The following is a 20123-nucleotide window of genomic DNA, read 5'->3' on the forward strand; positions in this document are numbered from 1 at the left end:
AATCTGCTGTCAAAATTGCACCGCACAGATCCTGCTTGGTTTCTGCTATCAGTGTGCCGTCAGTTACATTCCGCGACAACGATTCGTTCCTTGGCCCCTCTTGTGGGGCAAGGGGAGCGTAGAACTGGCCAATCAGTCGCTGCTATGCTGCCAGTTAATTGGCCAGTCCTACGTCCCTCTTGCCCTGCGACATCAGCAGGCTCTACAATTTGATATCAAATATCATTGTGCAGATCCTGCTCGATTTTTGTTATCAATGTGCCATCAGTTACATCAGTAAACTCTACCCGATTTCTGCCGACAATTTAATATCAAATTTCATTGCGCAGATCTTACTCGGTTTTTGTTACCAATCTGCTATCAAAATTGCACCGCACAGATCCTGCTCGGTTTCTGCCATCAATGTGCCGTCAATTATATCAACAAGTTCTGCTCGGTTTCTATTGTCGATCTGTTGTCCAGTTATGTGAACAGATTTTGTTGTATGGCTGACATGCTAGCAACATGATCGAACATATCAATTCCTCTATGCAAACTGTAGTCTTTCTGCCTTTAAAATTTGTAATGGGTGTTTGACAAAAATCTGTTCTAACAGATTTGGCTAAAATCTGGGTAAAATTCAGCACTTAGCAAGGCGTGACTTGGAAGCACGTTTCTTCAAAAGATAATTCTGCAGATTTACTTTCAAGATAAATTACAGTAGAAGCATGAAAAACAACGAATTATGGTGGTATGGTTATGGTGGTATATACCTAAGTGGCTCACGACAGATCAATGGCCTCAACAGAGGAAAATTGAAACTGATACATCAGAAATGAAGACAGCGTCATTGATCACAATAAAGAAACAAAGATTCGAAGATCTTAAGAAGATTTTCTGAGTATGAAAAGCTTCAACGTCATATTGGTTATGCTTCAAGAACAACTTATTTGGCTCTAAGAAAAGTGGACCTTTAACACCGGATAACCTTCAGCATGCTGAGACCAATATTTTAAAAGTGGTGCAACGAGAGGCATTTTCACATAACTACATATCCTTGAGAAAAGACATTTGTTACAAGATAATAACAAGCTAGCTCCGCTCAGTCCATTCCTAGATAAAACGGGAGTTATAAAAGTAGGCGGAAGATTGTTCCGTGCTGACATTTCGGAAACTGAAAAGCATCCAACGATTCTACTAGCTAAACATCACATAACGATACTATTCATGAAAAAATAGCATCTACGACTACGTTGCTGTGGATCTGAACAGCTATTCTACGTTGTGCGACGAAAATATTGGCCATTGAGAGAATATTGGACAATGAGAAGCAAGAAAAGTAACAAGAGGCTGTCTGCAATGAGCCAGACCACGGCCGATTGAAGTCCTCATAAGAGATCTCCCTAGTGATAGGATTCGTCACAAGCTAAAGCATTTTACCACTACAGATATTGATTACAGGATCATTATAAGTACGGGAAAGCCGCAGATGCGGAAGAATTCATATCTCAAAGGCTTGGATCGCAATTTTCATTTGCTTTGCAATTAAAACAATATACTTAGAATTGATGACAGAGCTGACTACAGAATCATTTCTAGCTGCTTTGCGAAGATTTATTGCTAGAAGAGGTATCAGTTCAAGGATTGTATCTGTAACGCACGGTTTTTCGTTCCGCGAATTTCTGATTTCGGATAGCCGTCGATTCCAGGTATAGAGAATAAGATGCACGTGTATTAAAATGAGGTGTTTATTTGTATATATTGTACAAGTGTGTGTGTCTATATATGTGTATATATCTATAAGTGTGTAATAAGCTGAGAGAGTGTGTGTGTGTGTGTGTTGATTTGGACGCGCCGCAAGCGCGCGTTAAAGCGCGATCGTTCGATATTCGCGCATGAGTTCGATAAATCGCTTATTCGGTTAGAACGGGCGGCGGTGAGGCGCGATTTAAGTATAAATTAACAATGGAAATGGATCGTGAATAACAAACGATGACGCAGCAACTATAATTAGGTACGCAATGTTAATTATAATTTTGTGAAGGATGCGATCGTGCGGTTCCTGGTATTCGGTGCGTTCACGGATCTCTTATCGCGCGCGTTTTTGCGCGGGTTTTTGTTGCGCTTTTTTACGGCCGCTTGGGCGAAACGTTTAAAGCCCGGTGAGATGGCTCTTTAAAGTATTAATTTTCCCCGAAGGATATTAGGAGTAGGAAGGCGTCGCGACGCTAGCAAGTGTCGGAGGCGGCTCGTGTTCCACCCCAGGGAGAAGCGCGATATCTGGTGGAATGTTTTTGACAGCGATTTTGAAGGCACCGATATCAATCGGCGGAGGCAGCGTTCACACTACCTTCTGGCCTTTCTAATTTCGCAGGATTTCCTCTAATTGCTTTGCTTGCCTTTGGACTAGCTCGGCTAGGAGGATCGGAAGGATCTGATCTGAAGTGTCACCGGGAGCCCATTTTATACCGCTAATTATGGCACGCGCCGGCGTATTTGTTATTAACTCCTACCGGGCGGCGGAAAAAATAACGGTATATTCACACGGGGTTCTCATTCGGCGGCTCCCGGCGGTGGTGCTCGGGATGCCGCGTGCGGTTCTCAATCGGCGGCTCCCGGCCGACGGTGTTTTATCGGACTTCCTACCCGGTTTTTCCGCTAAAAATTTAAAAGGTGGGCACAGCCCTCTGCCTCTGCCCGACCGGTGGTTGTCGGGCGGCAGTTTCCGGCTGATGTTTTGCCGGAAAACGATGCATTCCGGGGTGCATCGTTACATATCTGATAATGGTTCTAATTTCGTCGTAGCAGCAAGAGAGCTAACAGAAGTTTATCAGTTACTTCAGAGAGAGCAACAAACAATAGCTAATCATTTAGCTAGCACATCAAAATATCGAATGGAGTTTCATTCCTCCTCAAATCCCACATTTTGGAGCAGCTTAAGGCCCAAGTGATATTTGTATATAGTCACGATAGGTTTAATCTGGACATTAGAAGAATATTATACACTGCTAGTGGAGATTGAATCGATTTTGATTCCGGACCACTTACACCCTTGTCCAGCGATTCAAACGATCTTTCATCCTTAACACCTGCTCACCTTCTCCTAGGGGATACACCATTGTTACTTTCCTGCAGAGCACAGCTTTCAATATATTACTGACAATAAGTTATCCCGTTGGCAGCATGTGCAGAAATTACGCCAGCACTTCTGGAAACGTTAGGGAGAGGAATATCTACATGAACTGCAAAGGCGCCATAAATGGCGTACAAAAGGCAAAGAGTCTTTTTACGGCCAATCTATAGACAGGGTATGCACTGTTAATTTTTACGCCACACTATTATCTAATTTTTGTATATTTTTATATATTTTATTATATTTTTTATAATTTTTTAAATCTCAATAACGTGACTCTTGTATTTGTTGTCAGGGGTTCTCTAAGTTATTTTTAGTGAGTCCATTTTTGTCTTTTTTCTTCATTTTCTTTCTTTTTTCCTTCTTTTTTATGTACTGCCGAATTTTTAAAGGTTTATCGGACGCATTGAGTCTACTGCATTTTGGTGCTGGTCATCGACTTGTGCATCTTTGACGGCGTTTTTGTACTGTGATGTATGTGGACCTGCGTGTGAGATCTTCCTTTGGAATGTGGCATCGAAGGGAGTTGCTTGGATTTATCATTGGCACACGGGGACTTTGCGAGACGGAGTTGCTTATGCGCTTACCAACGCGTGCGTTTCTTTGTGCGATTCGAATTTCGACCGTTTTTGCGCTATCTATTTTTGACTCTTATATTATTATTTATTTATTTTGTTTTTTGCGTCTTTCCATTACGGTTACTAATGACTGTCACCTTTAATTTATTTTATTTTTTATTTTCGTGATTTGACATTGATAAGGATCCGAATTGGATCGAAACGCGGCGTTTGTCATGAAAACTAAATAAACGTTTGAATAGGTTATTATTTTAATATAACTGTATTTATTTCGCTTCTTTCACCATTGCGTTGGTCCTTAAAGCCTTTTATTGAATTTTTTATTGATTTTATCTTATGGACCTTTATTTGATTATATTAATTTTAATTTGATATCACTCAGGCGAATAATGAGTTCCTTACAAATTAATTTTTTCAAGTTTATCGATCAATGTTTTGGAAAGGATATGAAGCAATGCTTGAAGAGCTGGATTGATCTCAACAAAAGGATCATTGCTATTAAATTTAAAATCTTTTTCTTGAAAGAATGTAAAAGAGTCAACTTCGTTCCGCAACACCTGTTTAAATATACTAATAATGCGATTCGCTTTTTTCATAATAGCTCAACTTTATTTTTTAAAAATTCTGTACGCGGATACATTAAGCGTTTGCTACAGCTCGAGATCTCTGATGCGTTTAAATTATTGCGTTATTTACAATATAATTTGCTTCGATGTTCGAGGTTATTGTTTGGCCGGATCCCGGTTCGAATTCTCAACGAGTTTGTCAATAGGCAGCGGTCTTCCCTCAACTATTTTGATAGATCGGAGAATAGGCGAATACATAAAAAACTTAATTGGCTCGCGAGAAAACAACCTGATTTCCTTCGTCCCAATGTTCCTGTTATTAAATATTTCTGTTCCGTCCCTCCCCATTCTCCTACGAATCTTTACAAACGGAAATTAAGATCGTTTTCTGTCTCTCGTCCTAATCAACAGCACCTCCTTCCTTCTTTCTCACTTACACCGATTCCTCAACTCCCCTCCTTCACTCCTTTCAACATTGACATCAATCCTAACAGTTTTCGTATGAGAGATAACTTGTCTCTCATCAACTTTGTGAATAATGGTTGGCTCATTAATTTATCTAAATTTGAGATTCCTAGAGAAGTACAATCCCTCCTACAATTGGGTGATAAGTTTTCTTTGCGATCCTATCCGAACTCACAACGCTTTGTATTCGATGTAATAAAGAGTATTGAATATAACATCTCAAGATGTGATCACGAAACTGCGAATAATATCAGATGTCTAGGAGTCCAGACTTTGAATAGATTGTTGTCGTCCCCTCCTCGGGTTTCGGAGGTTGACTCGCGATTGTTATCTCTATGCAACATCACAAAAAAATTCCTTCGTGATCACCCTGATATCATTGTTACAAAGGCGGATAAGGGAAATGTGACCGTCTGCCTTGACAAATCGAACTATTTTGATAAGATGCGTGAATTGTTGTCGGACCGGATGACGTACGAGGTAGTGAACCGGGACCTGACCAGTAAAATTATCTCTCAACTGAAAGTGTTGTTACAGCGTTGGCTTGAGAAAGAATACATTTCTAGCGTTATGTATAGATCACTTTTTTGCTCGGAGGGGGTCTTACCACGTGCCTACGGATTGCCGAAAATTCACAAGGAGGAATGCCCATTACGCGTTACCGTTTCTTGCATTAATAGTCCTCTATACTCATTAGCGTCTTTTCTTCATAACATTCTATATAAGAATTTACCGAATCCTAAGAGTTACATTCAAAATAGTTTTGAATTAATTAAGAAACTTAACAACTTTCACTTAGATGACAATTACAATGTGATCTCTTTGGATGTTGTGAACCTTTTTACTAACGTTCCACTTGACCTAGTCATTGGAGGAATTGCAAAACGATGGCATTTTATCAAAAATAAAACTAGTATTCCATATAATGAATTCATTATTTCTTTGAAATTGATTATGGATTCTACTTACTTCAAGTTTGATCAGATCATTTACAAGCAGATTTTCGGCACCCCGATGGGCTCTCCACTCTCTCCGATTTTGGTGAACATTATTATGACGGATTTGGAGGAGAGAGCAATCTCATCCCTCCCTGTTCCCCTCCCGTTTTACATACGTTATGTTGACGACATTGTTCTTGCTGCTCCCAAACAATTTATTCAGCACATTTTCCAAAGCTTTAACTCTCTTCATAATAGACTAAGTTTCACCATTGAATACTCAAACAACAACAGTATCAATTTCCTAGATACAACTATGATTATTAATGAAAATTATATTGAGTTTAATTGGTACAGAAAACCGACTTTTTCAGGTAGATTTCTCTCATACTTTTCACACCATCCCCTGTCACATAAAAGAGGAGTTGTTATCGGTTTAACAGTGTTATAGCCTTGCAGACTATAACCTATTTAAATATTAGTACCTATATATAATTAAATTAAGTGTCAGCATGAAATATTGTTGAGAAATGCGGCAGCCTGATAGAATCGCTGCCTCAGCAATCCAAGCGTAAGAACGTTCACCCGGAAGCGCGAAAACGCTAACGAAGGAATTCAACTTTGAACTCCCTTCGTTAGCACTTGGACTTTGGACGACCCGGAAAAACCTCCATGACCATACATGGTCATGTCGCCGGGCGATCCCCTCCAAAAATCCCCGAAATTAAGGGAATAAAAGCCGTCCACCGCGGATCCGCGGCGGACAGTCAGAAACAGTGAATCTATAGTCAGAACAGTGCGCGAAGACTAACCGTTGATAAGACATAGTGCGAATCCGAGGGTTAGCCGCCAAACCGAGCTACGAAGCCTCCGACATAATAACTAATCACGAAAGGATCCAGGAAAGGACGACATTAAGGCTTGAGAAAACCGACTAAAGATAAGGGATAAATAAGTATATTCTGTGTAATAAATTTCTATTGCTAAACAATTGGAGCGATTATTTTCCTCTCCCGGCTACCCCACACCCTGTGCCGCGCCGGGCACAACAACAGACAGGATTTTTAAACTTTCACACCCGCGGTTTCATACCGATAATTTTTCATTCATCATCTCAACGCTATTGGAGAATGGTTACCCTATACATTTCATTTTTCAAACCATTACCCAGAGACTTAAGTTTTTGGTTTCAGCTGGTAGCGATGACGTCAACATGCGTTCTCAACCTCCCTCCTCTCCCACTCCTGCTCCTTTTTTTACCATTCCTTTTTCCTCAAGTTTTCCCAGAAATTTTATTTCTAACATTAAGAAATATAGCAATAGAAGATTGGCGTATACAGTGAACAATAAACTAAAATCTTTCATCAGACTATATAAGGATCCTTTGCCTGAACTCCACCACTCGAATGTCATTTACAAGATTAGTTGTATGGATTGTGATGCGTCGTATGTGGGACAGACGAAGAGGAAATTAATAACACGAGTCAAGGAACACCGCTCTGATATCAATAAAGCATCTGGTTCTCTCTCGGTTGTGTCCCTCCATAGAATGGAGGGTCACGAATTCGATTGGGATAACGTTTCGATTTTGGAGGAGGAATCGAGTTATAAAAGAAGATTGATTGCAGAGATGCTGCATATTAGTCAGATCCACAGTATCAATATTCAGAGCGACACTGAGTTCTTAGACAAGATATATTCGCCAATTATTAAGAAGTTCGCGCGCTGATTTTTGTATTATTTCTGTTTGTCTTTTTCCTTGATCCCGTCCTTTGATAATGCTTCTCTCTCTTCCCCCTCCTTTTGAGTTCCTGCGGTGCCTCTCTTCGCCTTCACACACTTCAGTTCGACGCTTTAACAAGTCCGTTTGTGTTGTGCCTACTTTGCTCTCCCTTCGAAGAATTCTTAGAGTCTTTTTACGGCCAATCTATAGACAGGGTATGCACTGTTAATTTTTACGCCACACTATTATCTAATTTTTGTATATTTTTATATATTTTATTATATTTTTTATAATTTTTTAAATCTCAATAACGTGACTCTTGTATTTGTTGTCGGGGGTTCTCTAAGTTATTTTTAGTGAGTCCATTTTTGTCTTTTTTCTTCATTTTCTTTCTTTTTTCCTTCTTTTTTATGTACTGCCGAATTTTTAAAGGTTTATCGGACGCATTGAGTCTACTGCATTTTGGTGCTGGTCATCGACTTGTGCATCTTTGACGGCGTTTTTGTACTGTGATGTATGTGAACCTGCGTGTGAGATCTTCCTTTGGAATGTGGCATCGAAGGGAGTTGCTTGGATTTATCATTGGCACACGGGGACTTTGCGAGACGGAATTGCTTATGCGCTTACCAACGCGTGCGTTTCTTTGTGCGATTCGAATTTCGACCGTTTTTGCGCTATCTATTTTTGACTCTTATATTATTATTTATTTATTTTGTTTTTTGCGTCTTTCCATTACGGTTACTAATGACTGTCACCTTTAATTTATTTTATTTTTTATTTTCGTGATTTGACATTGATAAGGATCCGAATTGGATCGAAACGCGGCGTTTGTCATGAAAACTAAATAAACGTTTGAATAGGTTATTATTTTAATATAACTGTATTTATTTCGCTTCTTTCACCATTGCGTTGGTCCTTAAAGCCTTTTATTGAATTTTTTAAAAGGCAAAGATTTCGAAATTGACACCTTAGTCCTTGTTAGGAAGAATAACATCTCCCCGCTTCAATGGACTCTGGGTCGAATCCATGAAATGCATTTAGATCAGAACAACGTAGTACGAGAAGCAACAGTTAGAACTCCTACTGGCCTGCTTAAGAAAGCCGTCAAGGGGCTTTGTCCACCGTCGGAAGAAGACTGAATATATTGATAATAATTCTTTGTTTTCGTTTATTTCACTTTCAGATTGCATATTTTCGTTTATTTAGTTTCAATTATTTATTATTTACGCATTAGAAGCATTTGATTTGATTTATGTCGCATTATAATTGATATTAATTAGTGTTTAATTATTCAAATTTTCTATAAGAATGTAGCAATTTTCAATATTAATTATTTAACCTGTTAAACCTGTTAAAAGATAGTCTTTTAAGGTGAGCAGGATGTTGGCGACTGCAGCCAAGTTAAGTTTGAGTAGTAGAGTTGAGTCAGTATGTAGTGCAATATAGCGAAGGATAGGTAGTCACATAAATTAAAGTTAATAGAAAAATAAAATTAAGCGCCTTATTCTTCACCACCAAACAACTACTTTAAACTTTCCAAATGCGCAGTATTTATTACTTTCGGTTTTTGCCATTACAACTGATGAAATTGAAGTAAAAAACAAAATTAAATATATGCTCAAACAAATGTATAAAGAAAAATATGAAATTGAAGAGGGAGAATTAGATTAATAGATTTTTAAAATCGATTTGATATATCAGAACTGACTAAGAAAATAGAAGATACATCTATAGATTTGATACATCTATAGATTTTTGTTTCAAAGATCATTTAAAACCAATGTGCGATATTAACGGTGAAGATACACTTCGTCAACAAAATTATTGCATAGGTAATTTCATGTCAAATTTTCGCATAACTTCAAATAAGTATAACTCCATAAAAAATGTTCGTATTTGAAAATTTTTGTTTCATTCTGTTATAGTCCGAGAGACTATAACTTATTATTTTATTTTACTGTGAATATTATATAATAGAAAGTTCGCGAACCGCGTTAAACCGCTACCTCAGCGAACAACGCGCGAGTTCGCCGGAAACGCGAAAATGCCAACGAAGAGATTCGACTTTGAGCCTCCTTCGCTTGCATTTAGATTGACCGCCGAAAATCCCCCATGACCATATATCATGTCATGTCGCTAGGCGATCTCCTCCAAAACACTCCTGAAAAGGAGGTGTTAAAAACCGTCCACCGCGAGTCCGTGGCGGACAGTCGATTATTAACTATCTAAGTGCGGACCAAAGTGTAATCTAAGTGCGACAGCGAGATAAGGAAATTATAAAAGAAATTGAAGAAAAGATAATGTTAAAGAAACTGTATTTTCGAGATTAATAAATAACTATAAGAAACTACAAGAAACTCAAAATAGGAATTAAATCCCTGCGGCTACTTCCGGCACCCGAGGCTCCCACAAACTCACGACGGTACCCCACATCCCCAAGACCGTCCCGGTCGCAACATTTTGGTGGCAGCGGTGGGATACCGCCGCAAGATCCGCCGCATCATCTCCCCAGGGAACTCCTTAACGTCTGCAACAAAAAGAAAATATAAAATTAATAAATTGGATGGAACAACTGTTATATTTGTAACAGTACGCCTATCCCTACGGTCGGCCTATCCCGATCGCCACGGACTGGCTCGCCGGTTCCAAGATTCGGGAGTAGGTAGGAGAGTCAAGCTTGCAAGTCCTCTTTTATTTGAAACCAGTCTTTATTAGGCAATTACTTATCCTAGGTAGGATTACACAGGTTATCCTACGAGAACTTATCCTACGAGAACTTATCCTATGAGCGATTACGAATAACAAGAACTTAGCCTACGACGGTGCGCAAGTACTTATATTACTAACTTAGCCTACGGACGACTACAGGTAGCTTAGCCTAGGCGGTCGGTCGCGGGTTCGGTCGGCGAGCGCGTCGCGATCGCGGAGTTCACCGTACGGCGGTGCGCGGAGGCCGAGTGCCGGGCAAACCCAGGCGGCGGAGAAGTCACGCCCGTCTCCGTCGGCGGGAACGGTCAGGAAGCCGAATGCCGGGCAAACCCAGGCGGCGGAGAGGTCACGTCCGTCTCCGTCGGCGAGAACGATCAGGAAGCCGAATGCCGGGCAAACCCAGGCAGCGGAGAAGTCACACCCGTCTCCGTCGATGAGAACGGTCAGGATTCGAGACACCTCGGTTATTCCCAGAGGTTCGGATCAGGTCGGAAACTGGAGAGGAATAGGTGCCGCGCAAGCCGGCTTATATACGGCTCGAGGATCCCTCACGCTCGCGTGCATCGAGGAGGGAGAGACTAGGTGGGGGAGAGCCCATAGGCGGAATCACTGGTGGGTGCCAGAGGCGTCGAGTTACGGGGTCAGGGACTTACTCGTGGGGAACCGTTGCGTTTAATGTCTTTATTTTATAACGAACAATATTAAACGTATCAATATAATATAAACAATATAAACAATGATAATATGAATGAACAATAATATAATATGAACAATAATAGAATATAATGTAATATAACTAAGGAACAATTGAACAATACTATATACAGGATAAATATTTACAGTGATGACGCGAAGGCGTCGTCACATATTAAAGCAGACGGACTGAAACACATCAGCACGCAACACATACGGACAACAGCAATAAAGAAATGACGGTGAAGTAGCTGAAAGTCGAAAGGAAACACCAGCTCTCATGGATCAACATCGATCCATGACCTTCGCCAAGGCAACACAACGCCGACGGACAACGCATCGCCGACGGACATCGCACTAACGCGGGACAACGATCCACCAGCAACGTCAGCAATCGAGCGATCCGATAAGCAACCCGATAAGCGACCATGGGAATCATTGTTCTATTACTGTAAGTCGAATTTTATTTAAATGTCGGCACTGTTAAAACAAGTAAAATTAAAAAATCCGCAATTTCTGAGCGTGCTAGCGCGATTGGCAAATAGATTCGGACTCGTAACTCCGATACGAGTAGCAGAAGAAGCTGCTCGCGATATTCGTAGAAGCATGCGAAAAAATTTAGAAGAACGTTATTCGAGTTTTGAATCATCCGAAGAACGCAAACCGAATAATAACGATAACTCAGAACAAGACGGACCAAGTCGCGTTGCAGTAAAAAGAAATTCGCTTCTGTCTGTCGATATTAGTTTATTCAAGCCACGTGCGCAAAGAAATATGGATAACGTTAATTCCACAGCCGTCGAACAAGAAATCGAGCGCATGCAAGCACAGCATGCCGAACTAAACGTAGCCGCGGCCTACGAAGACGCAGGTCAGCCGGCCGAAGGAACGAGTAATGTATTACTTGCCGAACTCGTACACAATTTCCGCGAAATGCAAACCGAAATACAGTACATGCGCAAACAAATGCGAAATATGCAAACCGCACAAACGAATTTAAACGGAACGCAAATAAAGACAAACGATGTCCCACTCGACGTAACGTACGGACGCACTCAACGCGATATCCGAAACCGATGCAGCCCCGCACTATGTATCATTAAAAGAAGCGCGAACAATGATTCCCGAATTTGACGGGACGACGCAACATAAATTGCAGGAATTCTTGTACATACGCCTGTACATACGCGGTACAAAATATTAATCCCGCGGACGAAGAATCGTTAATTCAAGCAATCTTATATACTAAATTAAAAGGTAAAACCATGCAAGATTTCGAAACGCGAGACATCCAAACATTTGAAGAACTAAAAACACAACTCGAAACTTACTATCAAACGAAGCAGAGCACTACGCATTTACAAATCGAATTTAATTCATTGAAACAAAAATCGAACGAAACCGCACACGCGTTCGGACAACACTTAAGCAATGAAATTGTACGAATCGATGATGGAAGAGGAGGAACGACCTCCTTCATTCAAGCAAGCAATTTAGAAAACAATTAAGAAACAAGCGTTAATAAATTTCCAAATTGGACTACGCGACGAACTAAAAATCCTCGTACGATCGCAACGATATACCATGCTCCAAGAAGCAATAAGTGAAGCGAGCGCAGAAGAGAAGCTTATCGTACTCTCCGCAATACGAGCAGCTTTTTTAATAAAAATAAATCCGATGTTAAATACACACGGACAAATAAAAACGCTAATATACAATGTTATAAATGCGGAAAAAATGGTCATTACGGACGCGATTGCCGAAGTAATAAATTCACGTTGCCTAAATCTGAAAAATCAACGCGTATAAATACCATGAATAAATTCTGTAAACACTGCAAAAAATCTGGACACAGCCGCGAAGAATGCTGGAATCTAAACGGACGACCGAAGACAAATAGTAAAAATTTTAAACAACAAAATAAAAGTAATTAGAACTAATTAATAAAGATAACACACGCGAGAAAAAGAGCGAATAGATTACGCAAGAAAAGCACTCTGCAAGCAATAGTAAAGAAGAAGAGCAGGAGGAAGCGAGAGAGAAGCAATCCTGACCTGCCTTAGAGTATCGCATATCGCATGTCAAGGATATACGTACACCATCGAAGGAAGAATTACTACAAATTACATTGCCTATGTAGAAAGTAAAATATACAGGAAGTAAATATCGGAAGTAAAATATACAGGAAGTAAATAACGAAATAAACATGCTGTATGACTCCGGTTCGACAATTTCACTATTAAAATTAAAAAATCTAAAAGATAACGCACTAATTTATGAAAAGAAGATTGCGTTAATAGGAATAAGCGGTCATAAAGTATATACAATAGGAAAAATGTACGTCACAATTAACATCAATAAACATAAAATTAAGCATACCTTTTATATAATAAAGGACAACAGCTATAGAACATGAAGGAATTCTAGGATTGGATTTCCTTAAGAAGCACAAAGTGAAGTGAGATTATGAAACGAACAAAATTAAAATAAAAGACGCAATAATAAAACTACACCTTTGCAAAAAGATAACTTTAAAACCACGCAGCGAAACAATAGTACGAGCCGCAACTAATCGAAATCAAATAAGAATAGTTCGAACGGAAAAAGCTGTGCTCGAAGTGTACATTGGAAGTTGCCTAGTGGAGCCCGAAAATTTTTCGTGCCCCGTCAGCATAATAAACGCCACTGACAAAATTGTGGAGATGACAACTCCCATAGTTGCCTTAGAAGAATTAGAAAATAACGCAACAATAACGAGATAAATTTAATAAAATCGGGAAAGAAAATTCAATCGAATATTTCGCGCAGTCAACAAATTTGACAATCACTGCGCACTCAACATTTAAACAAAGAAGAGAGGCAGACTCTTCAACAAATCTGCGAAGAATACAGTGATATATTCCATCTGGAAGGAGAACCATTGACATGCACTGCGACGGTCGAGCATGAGATAAGTACGCGCCGACACCGCGCCGGTGAATGTGAAACCATACCGATTACCCGAGAAGCATAAGGCAGAAGTAAATCGACAAATACAGGAAATGCTGCAAGATGAAATTATCAGGACAAGCACGAGTCAATGGAACGCACCATTATTAGTAGCTAAAGAAAGCAGATGCATCAGGAAAACCGAAACTCCGAGTCATAGACTTTCGAAAATTAAATGAATTAACTATAGGCGATTCTTTTCCGTTGCCTAATATTACTGATATCCTAGACCAACTGGGAAATGCGAAATATTTCAGTACATTAGATCTAGCGTCAAGATATCACTAGATCCCAATGGCTGAAAGGGATAAAAATAAAACAGCTTTTTCAACTCCCTACGGACATTACGAATTTAATCGAATGCCGTTTAAAGAATGCACCAGCGACTTTTCAAAGGCTGATGAATTCAGTATTAATGGGAATACAAAGACTTAGATGCTTGGACCTTGATGACATCGTGATATACGGATCAAGTTTAGAAGAGCACAAGCGATTAAAGGAAGTAATGCAAAGACTGCGAAAAACTCATTTAAAATTGTAGCCAAATAAATTTTTAACGCGAATTTTTACGCAAGGAGGTAATATATCTGGGTCATATTATTTCCGAAAACGGAATATCTCCAAACCCGTCGAAGTTAACGGCAATAAAAGAATTTCCGACGCCGAAAAAGGTGAAGAATCTTCAATCCTTCATAGGATTAGCCGGATTACAGAAAATTCATAGAGAATTTTTCAAAGATCGCAAAACCGCTAACAAAATTAACCAAAAAATCGGAAAAATTTATATGGACAACAGAGCAGCAAACAACATTTGAATGCTAAAAGAAAAATTAATGACTGTACCAGTGCTAAAATATCCCGACTTCACCGAGGAATTTATCGTGACCACTGATGCCTCCGACTATGCGATCGGAGCAGTACTGTCACAAGGAAAGATAGGCAACGACCGACTGATTGTCTACGTCAGGAGAGTACTGACAAAGGCGGAGCAAATCTATAATACAACCGAAAAGGAATTATTAGCTATCGTTTGGGCAGTCAAACATTTCAGACCGTATCTACGGAACAAAATTCAAAATAATAACGGACCGCAAATCGCTAATATGGTTATTTAATGTAAATGATCCCGGATCGAGATTAATCCGATGGAGGTTAAAATTGGAAGAATACGAATATGAAATAATTCGTAAGGCCGAACGAGCGAACGCGAACGCCGACTCGCTAAGTCGCAACGCGATACCCAGAACGTCAATAGAAAAGGATGAAGAAATTCTGAAAATAAAAGAAGAAGAACAAGAAGCAGACATTGATAATATAAAAACATATACAAAAGAAGAGAAAAAAACAAATATTATCAGAATATCATGATGCACCTATAGGAGGGCATCAGGGAATTGAACGAACGATTAAAAGAATTCGATTACAACACAATTGGAGAGGACTAACTAGACGTAGAACAATACATCGCGAAATGTAAATCGTGCCAAAAAAATAAATTATCAAGGAAAAACAAAGTCCCTTTAATAATTACCGAGACGCCTAATAAACCATTTGAAAAATGCGCGTTAGATATAGTCAGACCATTAACTATCACTTGTAACGGAAATAAATATTTACTAACTTTCCAAGACAATTTGACTAAATTTAGTAAAGCTATTCCGATCCCGAATCAAGAAGCGAACACTATCAGTAAGGAATTCGTTACAAAAATTATACTGGAACACGGAATACCAGAAAAAATTTTGACCGATCAAGGAACGAATTTCCTCAGTGAAATGTTTAAAAATACATGCAAATTATTAAGAATAAATAAGATACAAACAATCAGTATCATCCGGAAAGTAACGGCGCGTTAGAACGATCGTATCGAACGTTAACAGAATATTTAAGACATTATATAAATAAAGATCAAACCGACTGGGACGAATGGATACCGTTCGCGATGTTTACTTATAACACAACGCCGCATACTGCTACAGGAGATACCCTTTGAATTGATGTACGGACATCAAGCCGAAATTCCGACAGCATTAACGAAATCGCCTAATCCAATGTACAATTACGATGATTACGCGCATGAATTAAAAGAAAGACTGAGACCGACAAATCAACTCGCAAAAGAACACATCAAAGAAGAAAAAATTAAAGCTAAAAAACATTACGACAAAAGCACAAAGGAAACGCAATTTAAAATAGGAGACAAAATACTAGTATACGACGAAACATTACGCCGTGGAAGGTCAAAGAAACTAGAATCACTATGAACAGGACCATATACAATTTTAGAGAAAAACTCCAATGTTAACACAATAAAGAGAGGAAAAAAAGCAATGCACATAAATAAACTAAAATTATTTATAGAAAATTAAAAATAGAAAATATAATACACTTACCCATGTGAGCAACGCTGACCGCGACCAAGGGGAGGCGTCCGCTCCTTCAGCCGGGGAAGAGGCGCTATCGGCAGCCGGGGACGATGAACGTCAGGACCAAGTCTTAATAGCTGCTCGACGCGACGGCGCACAGTGGTGCACTGTAGATCGAAATGCGGAAAATACCTCACAAGTTTGAAATTTCTCAATATTTTATTGATTCATTATTTTTTATATTTCTTTTTGTAATTTTAAGTTTATACGGAGAGTAATATTAAGATATATTTATCATAAAAATGAAATAAAAATGCTAATTATTAATCTTACTTATAATTGCCACAATCGTTACTAAAAAGAATTATTTTATAATTTATTATACTTAATAAGAGTTATTAACGTAAAACTTAATAATTATAAAAACAATAAAATAATATATTAAAATATAATATTTTATATTATATATTATATAAAAAATATATATTAAACAATTATGTATTATACGTTATAATTACTAAAAATTATATTACATTTAAAAATTATATTACTTATGTTTTTAATAATGTTTTTGCTTCTTCGCTAAGTGGAAGTGATTTAGTTTTTGGTTCCGGCCTTAGGTAGGTGATATATGGATCTGATGATATTAAAATATTATGAAAGACATCTTCATTTGTCGCCAAACGAGAAAACTTTCTAGTATGATGGAGCCTATAGTATTTGTAATCTTTATTTCTACTTTCTTGTGCCTCTTCTGAAAGTGAACCTATTGGAAAAGCTGCGGATTCTATGATTTCTTTGCCATGGATAAGAATTTTATGGACAGTGGACGGCATGTTATACCAGGGATATAACGAAATAGCTAAATTAGCAGTTTTTTGAGCATATATTCCAAATTTTTCTGCATCAATCGTGAAATTGCAAGAAATTGTTTCTAATATGACAGCCAATCTTTTTATAAATATTTCATCAATTTGAGTAATTTCAGCCGTTACAGTAGGATTTCCAAAAAATCTTCTCGAAGTGTTGCCATCATTTGTTGTCCCAGTTCCTTGCTTAACAATGTCAACTTGTATACCAACTCTTTCCTTAAATTGATTTTGAATACGTTTTTTTGTTTCTTCTTTGATAGATTGAGTGGTTTTTGATGTCCTCCACGACTTAAAACTTAAATTGTAACTTAAATGTAGAACATATTCCATAAATCTTATTCGTGCATGCAAAGTGGACATTCCCAGTTTAAGAGCTTCTTCATTTGATGGCCGATTTACAAGTTTTGATATGTTATTCATCTCTGATGGTTTGGCCCCACAAATGACGCAGTTGTTCGAGGATGCGGTATTAGTCACAGCTTGAGCGACTTTCCCATCTATCATTGTAAAGTAAAGGATGTGTCGCACCTTAAAAATCCGTCCATGTAAAAATATTTCCGTTTCCCTCAAATCTTTTATTTCATTTTCAACACGAGTTCTTTCTTCTCGTATCAAGTTTAATGTTTCCTTTATAAACTCGAATTTCAAGGCTCTACAATATCTTGTTGAAGATGGCCGAGAATTTTGCCAGACAAGTTTGATTTGATTTTCAGCAAGTGTCATACTTAAAGGCACAATCGAAGTCATGAATAAATTTGAATCCGAAATGTCCACTGCAGGTTGTGAAAATTTTTGCATATACTCACTTTGGCCAGAAGCCCCGTCACAGCCCCACTTTGTATGCATTATGAGATATTTTTCTTTTAATGTTTTAATATCGTCTTGAGTTTTGGTTTCCATAATCCTTCTGGAGGTGTGATCAAGCAAATCTTGTAGACTGACTTTTGCCAATTTTTCCGTAACAATGATATTGTCTGGATAACATTTTTTCTTGGCCTCTATTATCTTTCGATAACTTGGGAATATATTATGGCCAATATCTTGAGTTGCCTTTCGAAGGATTTCATATTGATACTTAGATAGTTTAGCTTGTGTTATCAATGCCAGAGCAGAATCAGCATCCAAAGCCGTATCAGTAGAATCGGTAAATGACGAAGCAGCAGCATCAATTAGTTTCTGGGAGTATGTGTCTCGGAGTTCGTGAATTTTATATTTTTATATTTTTTGCACGATCACAGCACTCTTCAAAATTTTTCTTTGGTCTGCCTCCATTATTCTTCTTTGGTCTGCCTCCACTATTTGAAGATGAATCTCGATTTCCCAAATCGCCAAATAAATTCACTATAAAGACACCCTCCATCCAATGGCTGTACTTTTCAAGAAATTTCGTTTTAATACGATACACTGACTTGAATCTTTGATTGAAATGTGGTAAAAATCTCTTATTAATTTCCGAAACTATCTTCACAATTTGATCATCTTGTAAAGAATAGTTTTCATGTAAAAACTGTTCTAATGAATTATTACGGTCGAGAAAAACTTTGCATAAAATATTATAGGGAACTACGAAATCGGCCATGACTACAAAAAATATTTGCACAACATCAACAGGAGACAAAACTAAACAAAATTATTTGTCTCAATAATTTTCTAAAAACTGGGAAGAGACACACTTTAAATCAATCTTTGACGCTTACTATACTTCTCTTGTTTTTCGCTCTGGCAACTTTCTTTTTTATATATTTACTCGTTACGAAGATGTGCGACTGTTTCAAGAGCACGTCGCGTGCAAGCTATAAATGCGATAGGCATAAACTACAGTTAAATAACAATTACAGTTAAAGTTGCAATAAGTAGCATGTAATTTTTAGAGGACAGTTTAGTGATAATATCTACTATCAAAAAATACAATTAAGAGCTTGGAGGAAAGTGGAGAATTTTTTATAGACATAATGAAATAAACGAAAACTTAAAATTTTTGATATCATTATTATAATCATTGTCAAATAGGATTTTTATTAAAAACTTTAGAAAAGTAATTATTACACATAAAGTGAGACTATACACATTTGAACATATATAAGATACATAATTATAAATATCTTTATAAATAAAAAATAAAACATTAAAATTTCAATTTAAAAAATAATAGAAAATAGAGTATAAATATTTGTTTATGATTTAAAGTTTTTTTCCTTCAAATTAAATAAATAAAATATATTCTTTTTTATGACAAGATACTACTATTCATTAGATATCCTAAAATAGCAGTCAATACATAAAAATATTATTTTCAATATTTTGGGTTTTTTCCACCTATGTACCACTGTGCGGCGCCCCCGCAAAGCCGCGAAGTCCAGAGCCTCCTCTGCCCGAAATATCTCCAAAAAGTCCCACTCCCAATCAAGGGAATCCCGTTGGTATGGCACTATTTCCTCCACCATACACACACCCGATACAAAATGTACGGTAACCCGTAAAGATAACGGGCTACTCAAGTAAATCCGCACGCACGCCTGCTCAAAACGGTCGCGCGGCAGAAGCGGGCCACTCGACACGTCTCGCGCTCTTGGCACAACACATCGTGGATTACCACAATCAAACTCCTTCGACGAGGAAAGATAACTCACATCAGACATAACGATCCTATTAAAATCAAAGACAGCGAGAAACTGAAGCTCGCAAAAGAATATAATGTATAGCAAAGCTAGCCGAGAAAGATTAAAACTAATCCCACACTGATAAACTAACGAGAAAAGAATAAATATGACACCCGCAGAGTGCATATATACTCGTATAATACTTAATATGTATATATTATTATAGAACACTAACACTAGGGATCAACTCCGTTCCCACCAAGCAAGATGAAACCCGTCTTCCATTTGAAATTAAAAAATTCAAGCAAACCCAGAAATCTACTATGAGAAAATCGGATATCTATATCAAACGGAGCAAACTTGGAAATTAGTCAAATTCGACATAACGGAATTAAATGACCGAACCTGACAAGTCAACCAATATATTAAACAAATCAACGAAATGTGCAAGGAAATAAAACCAGAAAATAGCATTAAACAAACGTGCGATAATTTAAAAAATATTATTAATAA

At 38.0% G+C, this 20123-nt stretch overlaps 1 protein-coding gene across 7 annotated transcripts in view; it reads right to left on the reverse strand.

Annotated features, from left to right (window-relative positions):
- Positions 1-9680: 9680 nt before the first annotated feature.
- LOC105248882 (cysteine protease ATG4B) overlaps positions 9681-20123 on the reverse strand; it is a 274541-nt gene continuing 264098 nt past the window's right edge. For 2 of the 7 annotated variants that reach the window (XR_003123633.1, XM_025414545.1), the window contains exons 10-11: positions 16166-16305; positions 9733-9909 (exon numbers count right to left, since the gene is read on the reverse strand). Coding sequence is in view for 4 of the 7 variants with exons in the window: in XM_025414545.1 (XP_025270330.1) it covers positions 9903-9909; positions 16166-16305 (147 nt within the window). In the remaining 3 variants the exon portion in view is untranslated. Of the gene's footprint in view, positions 9910-16165; positions 16306-20123 lie in introns of those variants that run through there. The other 5 variants (XM_025414544.1, XM_025414552.1, XM_025414551.1 and 2 more) reach the window with 3 other exon arrangements.

Source organism: Camponotus floridanus, unplaced genomic scaffold, assembly GCF_003227725.1.
Source record: "Camponotus floridanus strain SB8 unplaced genomic scaffold, Cflo_v7.5 scaffold83, whole genome shotgun sequence".
NCBI classification, from domain to species: Eukaryota; Metazoa; Arthropoda; class Insecta; order Hymenoptera; family Formicidae; genus Camponotus; species Camponotus floridanus.